Source organism: Orycteropus afer, unplaced genomic scaffold (genome assembly GCF_000298275.1).
Source record: "Orycteropus afer afer isolate SDZICR_OR568_19922 unplaced genomic scaffold, OryAfe1.0 scaffold00492, whole genome shotgun sequence".
Lineage (NCBI taxonomy): Eukaryota > Metazoa > Chordata > Mammalia > Tubulidentata > Orycteropodidae > Orycteropus > Orycteropus afer.
In genome coordinates, this window is record NW_006922079.1 from 796230 (window position 1) to 809582 (window position 13353).

General features: G+C 42.8%; 1 protein-coding gene across 1 annotated transcript in view; it reads right to left on the reverse strand.

Moving 5' to 3' along the window:
- Window positions 1–13353, reverse strand: part of ROR2 (receptor tyrosine kinase like orphan receptor 2) — a 129870-nt gene that overhangs the window by 15037 nt on the left and 101480 nt on the right. Inside the window, exons 6-8 of the mRNA XM_007955172.1 lie at window positions 7799–7926; window positions 2395–2709; window positions 568–813 (exon numbers count right to left, since the gene is read on the reverse strand). Of these exons, the coding sequence (XP_007953363.1) occupies window positions 568–813; window positions 2395–2709; window positions 7799–7926 (689 nt within the window). The remainder of the gene's footprint in view (window positions 1–567; window positions 814–2394; window positions 2710–7798; window positions 7927–13353) is intronic.

Below are 13353 nucleotides of genomic sequence, written 5' to 3' on the forward strand. Positions count from 1 at the left end.
AATAAAAGATGGAATGTTTGAGACCACCCAAAGTCCCTCTGGAAGAAAGATCTACCGATCTACTTCTGAAAACCAGCCATTGAAAACCCTGCGGAGCACAGTTCTACTCTGATACAAAGAGGGTCACCAGGAATTGGAGTTTGAAAAATGGCAAGCCCCCTCCCCCATTAACAGATACAGAACTAAGGAGCTGGTTATAATGCGGGGCATTTTTACTAATATTGGGAAATATGTAGGTTATAACATTAACGTAAAACAGGAGATACCAAACTCATTATCCTAGGATCTTATGCAGGAAAAGTGCTGACAGGCCTCAAATGCAACAGTGGTCACATTAGGTGGTGAGATTAGGCTTGATGGGCACATCATTCTTCACACTCTTCTATACTTTAAATGTATGATCCTACATTATCAGATATTACTTTTATACCTAGGTAACTGCTTTATGTAAAACATCAATCATTGTGGGGATAAAATGCAGTATTATTTTTCCCACTGCACCAAGGTGTACCCAACAGTCAACACTTAAAAAAAAAAAAAAAAAAAAAAGAGAAAGTGAATACATACTACATGAGGGAATGTCACACAGTTCCATGCGTACGTTTTTGTTCTGCGTAAAGCACCAGGGGCCTTCCATCTGGCCACCGGGGTTCCGGCAGTAGGCGTGGCCCCCTCTGAGCTCAGGGAAGTCAGTGCTGGACAAGTGATGGCTGTGAGGCTGCTGCAGGACCCATGCCTGGCACTGGTGCCCTGACTTGGTAGTACTGGCAGTCCCTCTGTAATCTGTGCCTGAGCCGTTGTAGCACTGGTGGTCTAAGACGGGGAAATGTGTTAGGAGGCCTGAGCATCAAGAAGGGTACAGAGTCAACCTTCTTCCACTATTTCAGAAACAACAAAATCACTTTGCCAACCTGGAGTTTCTCAAAGGTCACAGGATTCTACATAACTGTCAGGACAAGCCACATTAAAAACCATGATTTAATGAAGTCCCAAACCCTCAAATTAAACTGTTGTATATCAGGGACATATAGAAGAAGAAAATCCATCAAAAGGTATTCTGCTGCCTTGAAGTTACTTTTAGGATCCACCAGGCAACCATATTCTGCACCCCCATCAGCATGAGTAATGTCAATCCCAACCTTATTTTGGCCCTCCTAGAAACAAAGCCAAATGCTACAAACAGGAGGGTAAACTCCTGGCCTGGCCCCACTCTCTCAGGCCTCTCTTTCCCATAATCACAGATGCCCCCCTTCACTTTCCAGTGAGGACCCCAGGCTCAGATACATGTAGCAGAAACAATATGTAACTGCTTTGTTTCCATAGTGGAGATCCAGAACTTTCTATGAACCAGATACTGGGAACCTAACTTGGTTAAAAAAAGGTTTACATAGCGTGTCCCAGTGCTAGACTATTCTAAGAACTTTCTAAATATTGTTGTTATTAGTTACTGTCAAGTTGACCCAACTTGTGGCAATCCCATGCACAACAGGATCAGACCATTGTGACCTGTAAGGTTTACATTGGTTGATTTTAAGAAGTAGAACACCAGACCTTTCTTCCTAATCTGTCTTAGTTCACTAAAACCTATTCAGTATCACAGCAACATGCAAGCCTCTACTGCAGATAGGTGGTGGCTGTGTATGAGGTGCACTATCTTGGAATCTGACCCGATTCTCCTACACAGAAGGTGAGAATTCTACCACTGAACCACCACTGCCCTCAAGTTTCAAAATATTAACAACTCAATCTTGATTTCAGCTCAACAGTATTAGTACTATTATCATCCTTATGTAATATGAGAGAAGTGAAGTCTGAGGTTCAGCAGGTGATTGGCTTGAATCACTGACAAGCCCAGGGTTCAAGCTATGGTGTGACCCTAGGGCAGAGACTCTCAACTCTGTGGCTTTTGACCCCCAGTGACTGCACTATTAACTAGGGACTTCTGTTAGAGAATAGGCACTATTTAGACTTGGACAAATCCCTAGTTGATATAAATGGTAAAAGTGTACCATTCCTAACAAAAAAGTTGGAGATTCTAGTGCATGTCTTGGTAGAAAGGCCTGGCGATCTAGTTCCCAAAAGTCAGCCACTGAAAACAACTCTGACATACATGGGGTCTGAATCAACTCAGTTGTAACTTTTTTTTTGACTAAGATAAGGGAACTTGGGTTCTGGTGTTCCAGCCGTAGCTGTGTCCTACTTAAACGGATAGGATGGGGTCCTCTGGGCTCTAACAAGGAAAGCACAATGGTATTTCACACGCAGGCATTTCAAATACCAAGCTCCCTTCAGCACTTGGCTCAGCCTTCGTGGGGGTGGGGTGGGGTGGGGTGGGGCAGCGAAGCCCGCCTTCTCAAGAGGCCAGCAGGGGGCGCGCACAGCGCCTGCACTCACGGCGGCCGAGCCTCTCCGCTGGAATTCCGATGCGCATGCAGTTGGCTGCCTCTGGGCTCTCAGGCAAAGGCAGCGCCTCGCACTTGGGCAGCTGCAGCTGCATTAGGATGAGCGGGTTGGAGCGGGCGATGGTGTACTCCTGACGACACAGGTCGCTCTCCAGCACCTCGCATTCGTCACGGCATAGCTCGCGGGGCTTTGGCGCTCGAGACCGCTCATCACACAGCGGGAACACAAAATGGCAGAAAGACGGGATGGCGAACTGGGAGCACTGGTCCGACAGATGCGTGGAGGTGCCAATCATGGTGAACGCGGCTGCAGAGACAGGAGAGACCTGCCTAGCGTTAGGGGCTCGGCGCTTGCATCCTGCACCTCATCCTGCCCATAGAAAGGAAGAGCCTGGAGAGGCTCCCATGAGGCAGGGCTCCAGGGAGGACCTAAGCAGCTCTGGTTTGCACCAGACACGGAAAGTCCTCGGGCTTTGCTTACAAACATGAGAAACAGGAACAAGAAAGAAGAAAAACAGACTGATGGTGTGCCTTCTGTGACAGAAAGATTCAAATTTCTGATAACATCAACCCTTTCCTAAGGACCAACTATGAACTGTGGATTTTGCAAGAACGTGAAAGGTATCTGAAAGCTCTGGGTTGGATGAGATCTAGAAGAAACCCAGGACTAAGAGTTTTTTCCAACACTCCATGGCCTGAATGCAAAAAGCACAGGGAAGGATGAAGGAAAGAAAAGCACAGAGAAAGGTGAGGGAAAAGCACAGAGAAGAGTGAGGAAGGGGAGGGATGGCACTGGCAGCAGGAAACCAGCCGGGAAGGAAGGAAAGTGTGCCCATAAAGCCAGTCTATCAGCATTGTGCAAGCAGTGGGGAGGTGGCATGAAATGACAATGGGACCTTTAGTAAAATGGACATATTTCTGAGGAGTGGTAGGCCAAGCTGAAAACCAGTGTGGAATATAGATATATAAGGGGGTGGGAGAAAGTAATGCGCAGAGAGCAGCAGGAGAAACCTGGAGGGGTTTTGTGATAGCAAAGAGAAACTGGCAGTAGCTGGAGGAGGATCTGGAGTTGAGGTTGGTTAATTGGTTTTTGAGGAGTGAGATATTACAGGATGAACGCATATGATGAAAAGGAACAACGTGAAAAAAAAAAAAAAAACTTGAGGATATGGGAGAAAAAGGGAGAACTGAAGGCATCAGGTCTGTGCACCTGAGAGGAAAACTGGCAGGAGAGAGTTGAAGTGAAGGGTTAGGGGCTTGCATAGCCTCCCATCTAGAGGCTCAGAAATCAGGGCTCAAAGGAACCCATTTGCCAATGCAGTACCACCCCCTGAAGTTCCATCCCACAACTACCTTTCTTCTCTAAAAGATCTGCTTATAATGACTTGGACAGCTGAAGAAGAGGCCCAATTGCTTACCCACTCTACTGATCTTGTGTTCTGACAATGGGAGAAATGAGGGTGTGAGGTAATCCCTAGGAGCTCTAAGGCATTTGGCTGCTAACCAAAAGGTCAGTGGTTTGAACCCTAACAGTCACTCCACGGAAGACAGATGGGGCAGTCTGCTTCTGTAAAGACTTACAGCCTTTGAAAACCTGAGGAGGTCATTATTAGTTGGAATCGACTCCATGGTATTAAGTTTGGAATTTGGAATGTAATCCCTGAGACTTTGGAATGTAGGCTGTCCCAGCACCTAAGGCATTTGACTGCTAACCAGAAGGCTGATGGTTCAAACCCACCAGTCACTCCTCGGAAGGAAGACTGGGCAATCTACTTCCATAGAGATACTGCCTTGGAAACCCAAGAAGCTGTGAATCGGGACCAACTTGACAGCAGTTGAGTTTGGTTTTTTGGTCAGCACCTCCCACTACTTGTATTGCCATACCAAATACGACCAGCAGGTGGCACTGCATCCCCTTATTCCAAGGTGAGGCCCACACAGGCACCCACCCACCCATGGGCCAGTGTTTGTTTTTAATAAAGTAGTGTTGGGGCAGTTCTAGATCTGTCTGTATTATGTATGAGAGAGTTTGTTACTTAATTTCTATGCCTACTTCTTTATTTCTAAAGTGATTCTCTGAGACTGCTGTTGGAGAATGAAAGTCTGTAAAGAGCCTGAAAAATACCTTGTCATCTGAGTGAGTTAAGGAGTCATGTATGCTGAGCTGGTTGGGCTTCCAGGCACTGGTTTTGACTCAATGAACTAAGAGCTGATGGCACTGCCCTGGACATGAAGTTAACTGAGTCCACCTAGGGCCCGGCACCCTGCCTAGTGTCTACCCACATCATCTAGAGTCCTGGTTCCTTTTGGTAGACAGTAATATTTAGAAACAAAGAGGTTAACAAGTTAAGGGACAGGATCTTTCAGAGTAAGTAAAAGAACTGAACTTTGAATCCAGTTCAATCCTATCATTTCAGATCAGGTAATTGATGGAGAGGGCTGCTAAAAAAAATGCTGGCCTTGTTAAAGAATGCCCAACCTGCAATTCCTCTAGGGCAGCCAGCTGATAGGGTGTCACAGCTGACTTTTATAGGGTTCTCCTCCTCCTCCCCCTCAAAGTTCATTAACTGCGGGTTCTTGGGTGGTGCAAATGGTTAACATGCTTGGCGGCTAACCAAAAGGCTGGACGTGCAAGTCCATCCAGAAGCATGTCAAAGAAAGGCCCAGCAATTTATTTCCCCAAAGAATCAGCCACTGAAGACCTTATGGAGCACAGTTCTACTCTGACACACATGGGGTGGCCATGAGTGGGAACTGACTCCAATGGCAACTTTTTTTTTATCCCCTTTGAAAGTACAGTTCTAGCCACTGAAACAACTCATTTCCTCATTTTATACACACCCTGAACATCACATGAAGGTTTCTTGGGGCCCATCCCATGGGAAAGCTTGAAGACTCTCAGGAATCCTGTAATGTGTAGCGTGAACAAGCAAGCCATGTTCCACTCGTAAAACAAAGAAACAAACAAAAAACAACATCTCCAGCATTGAATCAGTCTTTACTCTTCTTAATGTCTGAACCACAAGAAGTAAGTTACTCTGGACTATTTCCAAATACTAACTTTTAACAAAAAGTCACAAATTTAGAGACTCTTCATGCTAGCCATTAAAAGAAAAAAAAATGGTTATAAAACCCAGCTGCTTAGATATCTGAGTTGTCTGATCTTTTAAAAAAATCCCATCATGGGAGAAGGAAGGGCTGCTTATGCACAGGGAGACAGCTCAGGGCACAGGAGAGTATGGAGGGATGGTCACTGGGAAGAGGTAACTATGGGGAGGAAGTGGGAGGGGAGCTGTTGCATTGTGGTAAACTGGTCAATGACATAAGACAAAGTATATGTGAACTGCTGTATGGAAAGTGAATTTGCTCTGTAAATCTTCACCCAAATCACAATAAATTAAATAAAATAAAATAAGCAAACAAACCCTTAAAAAAAAAAATCCTGAAGAAATAATTGAGGGATGATCTTGTGCCTTGAATCAGTGCTTGCACCTCAGTGGGATGTAAAAGTCACTTAGGAGGCTGCAACTAACATAAAAAATGATACAGAGGAAAACAGAAGATATCAGAGTATATGGCTTGTATTAAGGGACTGCAACTAACTTTTTTCTTTAATGAAACAACTGAAGAGAAAAAGCCACTGTACTGCTTTTATTAAAGGTGAATGTTGTTTCAGTACTATGAATATATTTATGTATATATTGTTGTTGTTGTTATGTGCCATTGAGTCAGCCCCTACTCATAGCGACTTCCTCCTTGGGTTGCCAAGGCAGTATCACTATGGAAGTAGATTGCCCAACCTTCCTTCCGAGGAGGGGCTGGTGGGTTTGAACCGCCAGCCTTCTGGTTAGCAGTCAAGTGCCTTAGGCATTATACTATGTCATAATGTGACGTATGGGACCTCTGGTGGCATAGTGCCTAAGGCATTTGAGTGCTAACCAAAAGGCTGGTTGTTCAAACCCACCAGCCACTCCACTGAAGGAAGGTTGCGCAATCTACTTCCATAGTGATACTGCTTCAGAAATCCAAGAAGGGGTCGCTATGTCGGATCTGATGCGATGGCAGTGGGTGTGGTTTTGGTTTTAATGTGAAGTATACTTTTTACAGCATGTTGTGGTCAAAAAGTTTGAGGAGTTCTGCTTAAATGGCATATAAAACATTTTCCCACAGGACAAAGATGGCTTTCAGGTTCCTAAATGTTCCATTATTGCCCTTTCATTTTGCACTGACAGTTCAGGGGGGCGTCTCTTTTAGCATGTGCCAGACAGACCCTTCTGTGACACTGACCTTAGACCCTCTAGTCTGAGGACAAAATGTAAGGTCAGGGTTTGACCTGAATTTAGAAGAGACTTTCAATGACATCTGCATGGGTTTCTAACTTCAATGTTCATTCTTACCCACTTACTAGGCCAGCCCTTTACAGCTCCTTTGCCCCCATTAGAATTTCTCATAAGCTCATCAGGTGATTCAAATGTGCAGTCAAGGTTTAGAACTATCATGTGGCGAGTCCCATCACCCTGAAGTGCTGGGGCATCTGGTTTCCTCAAGAGATTTTTCTAGTTCCAGCAGATAAAACTGTGTATGTGTGTTTGTGGGGAGAACAGGGGCAAGAGGAGGTGTGCTTTGCTGGTCTTTGGTCTAATTAATTTTCTTACTTCTCAAGGGCTTTCCCCGAAGGAAGACCACACATCAATTAGTAGAAGTTGGTGCACTGAGGGCTAATAATCAGCTCGAGAAGTTCTAAAGAGGTGAAGGATGAGTAGCTTCACTTCCTAAATGCTCTGCTACCTTTCTCAGGCTGGGAACCAGATTACTGAAGACCTGAGTGTGTTCTTTGGCAAACTGAGGATTGAAGGTCTAAGAGTGATGCTGCAGACCAATTCTGCTGTTGAAGACGTGCAAACACTGCTCCCAAAGAGCAGAAATCAAGCCTATGAATTTTTTAACAAGACATAGCTCAGAGCATTTGTAAGAGTCAGAAAATATAGAACTAAGGCAAAGTGAATCTAAGTGAAGGTTGTGGGCTGTGATTAGCAGCAGTGAGCTGAACTTGGGGAAAGAGGCCTTGACAACTTTGTGAGGACAACACAGTGCTTTGGCCAAATTAAGTATGTCAAAATATATGCTAACCCATTTGTATTTGCTAATTTAAACAGAAGCTAAGAACATTTTAGGGTAAACTATGTTAGAACTGCAACTGCTTTTAAAAAATGTCTCTTATTTTCTACTTTGCAAGAGACAAAGAATGAAGATGCATTGCCCAAGCCTATATGATGAAGGGAACATCTGACTGATAAAACACACAAGGATAAAACAGAAAAGCAGCTCCCTCTGTGCTCCAACAGGTGGGCTGTGTGCATGCTTATGGTTTCACTACAAAGGCACACAGTGCCTACCTGTGATTCGGTTCTCAATCTCCCCCTGCATCTGGAGGGAGTCCACGTAAATGGTCCGGTTCCCAATGAAGCGCGCACAGGCAATGCCCCGGTAAGGCTGGCAGAATCCATCCTCATGATAGTCGTCCCTGATAAAAACACAGACAATGCCTGTAAGTGCACTGGCAGGTGTTTAAATATCCCTGACCATTTTATATTTATATATATATATATGTATATGTATTTTTTAACTCTCTCAAGACCAAATTATTTTCTGCTTTGAATTTTTTGTTGAAATCATGTGTTTTCAGTAATAGGAGTCATTTTGAATTAAATTAAAAAAAAAATGTGAGGTACTATGCATTCTGACACAATTAGGGGACACTTGTGTCCTGGGGGTCTCTGATAATGGGGTTGGTGGGATGAGGCCCATATCTTCAGATTCACATAGTTATATAGGCCCCTACCAGATGGCAGTACACACTAAAAATGGGATAGACATTTCCCATTAAACCTGAGGCAGAAAATGTAAGTGGGTACTATATGGTCAAATTCAATAGCAATGACATTCCTAAGTATTGATTCAAATGAGATAATGTATGCACTCAAAAACCTGCACATGAATGCTTATAGCAGATTTATTCACAATTGCCAAAAAACTAGAAGCAACCAAGATGCCCTTCATGGATGAGTGGATAAACAAACTGTGGGCATATCCACACAGTAGAGTTATTCAGCAATAAAAAGAAGTGAGCTATCAAATCATGAAAAGACATGGAGGAAACGTAATTGCTTATTACTAAGTGAAAAGTGAAAGGAGCCAGACTGAAAAGGCTACATACTATATGATTCCAACTACAGTGTACCATAGAAATGCAAGATATTAATTACAGGAGAAGCCCTGTGCAACCAGGGAGAGAGGATATTTGGGAACTTTTTATTTCTTTCACTCAATTTTTCTTAAACCTGAAATTGCTCCAAAAAGAAAGTCTATTAATTAAAAAAGAACAGTCTCTTTAGAGGAATATGGAACAAGGAGAGGACTAACTGTGTGCAAAAGATGGATTATAAATGTGAAGTGTACACACAGATGGTTACACATACACACAGAATGTTAAACTTTAAACATGTTTCATCTTTCTCTTAAACTACATCAGAGACAACATTATGGCATATCCCTGCAAACACACCTTGTTTAACAACAAGGTTTTTATGAAAATGATGCTAATCAGGAAGATGTGTTCTATCATGAAATCATAGGGGATAAGTATTTATTTATTTATTACAAGTTTAATTTATTTGACCCTGTAAGTGAAGATTTTTTAAAATCACAGTTTCCATCAAATCAACAAATTAATTCATGGCAAAAATATATTAAAATGAGGAGAAATTCTTAGAAAGGAGAAAAACAAGGCAAGAAACATGCTTTGTATACAACAGAGCTGTGATCTAGTTAATTGCAAAGCATATGGCATATACATAAACCAAAAAACCAAAACCAGTTGCCATGGGTCCATTCTGACTCCTGACAACCCCATGTGTTGTAGAGTAGAAGTACTCTTTAGGGTTTTCAATGGCTGTGATCTTTCATAAGTGTATCACCAGGTCTTTCTTCTTAAGCATCTCTGGGTGAATTCAAACCTCCAACTTTTCAAATAGTAGCTGAGTGCTTAACTGTTAGCATCCCTCAGGTACTCCACAGACACGTATAGGAAGACAGAAAAAAAGAGACTCAGGAAAGTAAACTGCCCTCTCTTTTGTCCTTCATACTCAAACATTCCCATTTCCTACAAGGAACAACTTGAGTTGAAAGAAATACCACCATTAAGTCCCCAGGTGGAGTTTGTGCTAAATTCCTTTCTGCAGATTCTGTTAGTCTTACCTTCTGTTGATAAAGTGGGGATAAATGTCTCAGGCATATAATTAAGTGGTTCTTTTTCTAGCACATGTGGAACCTAAGGACAATTGTCATTCCACCCTACATCAATCTATTGTTGCTAGATGCATTGAGTTGGATCTGACTCCCTGGAACCTTACATACAACAGAACAAAATGTTGCTCAGTCCTGTACCATCTTCATGATCTTTGATATGTCTGAGCCCAATGTTTTGGCTATGCTGTCAATTCATCTCACTGACGGTCTCCCTCCATTTTGCTGATCTCATACTTTACCAAACATGATGTCCTTTTTTTTTTTTTTCCTAGTGATTTGTCTTTCCTGATGATGTGTCCAAAGTAAATGGAAAGTTTTGCCATCCTTACTTCTGAGGATGTGTTTTTTTCTAAGATTGACTTGTTCACTCTTTTGGTAATCCAAGATATATTCAATATTCTTCACAAAATAGGCCATCCCAAAAGGAAATCTCTTGCATTCAATGAACCAAATAAACTGAAAAATCCCATCTGAGGTAGTTCATAAAAGCAGTATCTGAAGGCTTGTTAACATTGGAGCAAAAAGCCCGAGGTAACACTATCTCTTCAGCCACGTATGGCTCGCTCTTCCTCCTTTTCTCTCTCCTCTGTTGTCTTCTAAGCCCCTGAAGAAAATCTCTTTTTCAAAGAAAAGAACCTGAAGCAATAAATAACCTTAATAAGGAGATTTGGGTATCAAGAAGAGCTGGATCCTCTCTCTCTCAAGCTCACTAGCCATTATTTCTTTGGGTCATATTCCTTAATTAGAGTTTAAATACGCAAGCAAACTTGTTAACCATACAACCTTGGCCCAGCTCTCTTTTGCTCTTTTTGTGCTAGCATTAACTGCTGATTAAATGACAACCAGTGCCAACACTTGCCCCAAACATCAGTGTAAGCAAAGATAAGTTGTAATCTGGTGTATGTGCAGTACATGTTGCTGTTGCATGCTAGGTTCAGGGGGTTTGCACAATATGCCAGGAAAATCTTAACACAAGTGTGACCTGTCTGATTAACACCAGCTATGCCGTGGAAACGCTATGGGTAGTTCTACTCTATCCTGAAAAAAAGAGTTATCAACTTGATGGCAGTGGGTTGGTTGGTTGGTATGCCTAGAGTTGGAGAATCAAGCTTGACTCCACAAGAATAAACCTTTTCTCTTCTCCAATGTAAGAGTCAAAGACTACAAACCTGGCTCCTTGTTGTGAACTTCTCTCAGGTAATTTTTTTCAGGACCCCACAGGATGAGGAAAGCCAACAATAGTGTAGAGAAGTTAGTAACTATGATGCTGAGAAACTCCTGAAGATTGTCACACTTCCTGCATAATTTACTCATCTCAAGGGATTCCAGCAGTAGAGAATAACCCAAGATCAAACAGAAGTCATTGGAAAATGACAACCTGCAGGTATTTGAACACTGAGAGAACAAGTGAGAATTACTTTCTCTTTACAAACAGAATTTGTTTTATTTTCACCTGGCATAGGTTGGGACTGCTTAAGAGTGACAGAGCTAGTGCAAGTCTGTAAAACAGGTTACTAGGATATCAAAGAAAAGGAATGACAAAGAAGCTGGCATCTTAAACAACTTAAGGGGAAAGACATGTTTACCAAATTGCAGAACAATGTTATGGACATTATATTTTGAAGTATCTGCTGCATTCCTATTGGGGCTATGCATCGAAACAAGAGTTTAATGACATATCGATGATACATGATTGGTGGAAGATAAGACCAAGACTTTTAGTAACTATGATAAGTGTGGTAAACAAAGAAGAAGGTACAGGAAGATAGGGAAATATCAAGAGAAACTCATGGTCAAAGAGGGGAGAGAGATAAAAAAACTACAATGCCAGGTAAGAAAAGCAACAGGGAAGGAGTAGGAGATTCATATGTAGCACAGAGGAATGATCTCTCAAGTTGTAAAAGAAAGTGCTCCTTCACAAAGGGCTGTAAAAATGGTAGGGCTGACCAACAACCTTTCTCCAAATGGTACATGCTTATCATAAAAATTAGCTGATGAAAGGTGTCTTAGTTATCTGTTGTTGTTGTTGTTATGTGCCGTCGAGTCAGCCCTGACTCATAGCGACCCCTCTTTGGGTTTCCGAGGCAGTATCACTACGGAAGTAGGATTGCCCAACCTTCCTTCCAAGGAGTGGCTGGTGGGTTTGAACCGCCAGCTTTCTGGTTAGCAGTCAAGTGCCTTAGCCACTATGCTACCAGAGCTCCCCTTAGTTATCTAGTGCTGCTATAACAGAATTACAACAAATACGGGGTTTTAACAACCAGAAATTTATTTCTTAATGGGTTAGGAGGACAGAAGTCCAAATTCAGGGTGCTGGCTCTAGGAGAGGGCTCTCTATCTGTCCACTCTTGTAGGGAAATGCCAGTCTTTTAAAGCTTCTATTTCTAAGTTCCACTACTCATCTGTCAGTTGGTCATACTATGGTGGCTTGCATGTTGCTGTGAGGATAAAAGCTATGTCAATGGTATTTCAAATATCAACAGGGTCACCCATGGTGGACAGGTTTCAGCAGAGCTTCCAGACTAAGAGAGACTTGGAAGAAGGAAGGGGCCATCCACTTCTCAAAGAACTGGCCAGTGAAAACATTTAGAACAGCAGTGAGACACGTTCTGATATATTACCAGAAAACTTTATGCGTAACACTGAACATTGTCTGATATAGTGCTGGAAGATGAGGCCCTCAGGTTGGAAGGCACTCAAAATATGACTAGGGAATAGTTGCCTCCTCAGAGTAGAGTTGATCTTAAGAATGAGGATGGAGAAGTTCCAGCAGATGGTGGACTAGGCAGAAAGACTGCATAGACCCTCTTCAACAAAGAAAAGGGAAACCAATTAACACAGACACAGAAGATAATTCTGGACCCCTGAGCCTTGAAGGGAAGAATATAGAAGAGGACTAAACCCCAACTAGCAGAAGAATTTGCATGAAAATACCAAAAAGGGAGACATATGGAGCTGCGGTCTGGCAGCGATCCTGAGCGATCCTGATGGCACAGACAGCTTGGAGATTCCTGAGTGCAGATAGGACCTAAGAATTAAGCAAAAAATCAGCACTGCTAGTCAGGGACTGCACAGAGGATTGCTCCGGTGGCTTGGTTATAAACAGAGAAGGTGAAGAGAAAGGCGGGCTGAGCTGTGGACTTTTGCCAGTCTGGAGGACACCGCCATTTTGAAGGTCTAAAAGCAATTTGACTATTTTGGATATTTAAAGAGACAGCACTCTGGCAGATTCCTGGGGCTTGAGAACACGTTCTGCTTTCCAGCAACACCAAGGACCCTCTGAGCCTGCAAGACTGAAAAGTTTTTTGATGGTTATTCAATTGTAATTTGTGTCTAACTGAGTGGGAGACAACACTCCCCATAAGACACAACTACACCCACACCTCCTGCAACTTCACTAACTGAGAGAGAGCCACTAACTCCTTCTCCACAAATGGATAACAATAAAAAACCACCAAGAAGAGCCTGACTTCACCCTTGACTGCTCTTCACAAACAGTTAACAGAGATCTAAATACAACAACACCACAATGTCTCGGAGAAAACAGACCATCACACTCCACACAAAGAAGCAGGATAAAGTGGTAGAAACAAGGGAGCAGGATACAGACCCAGAACACATCCCTGAGGAAGAAGCAGCATTG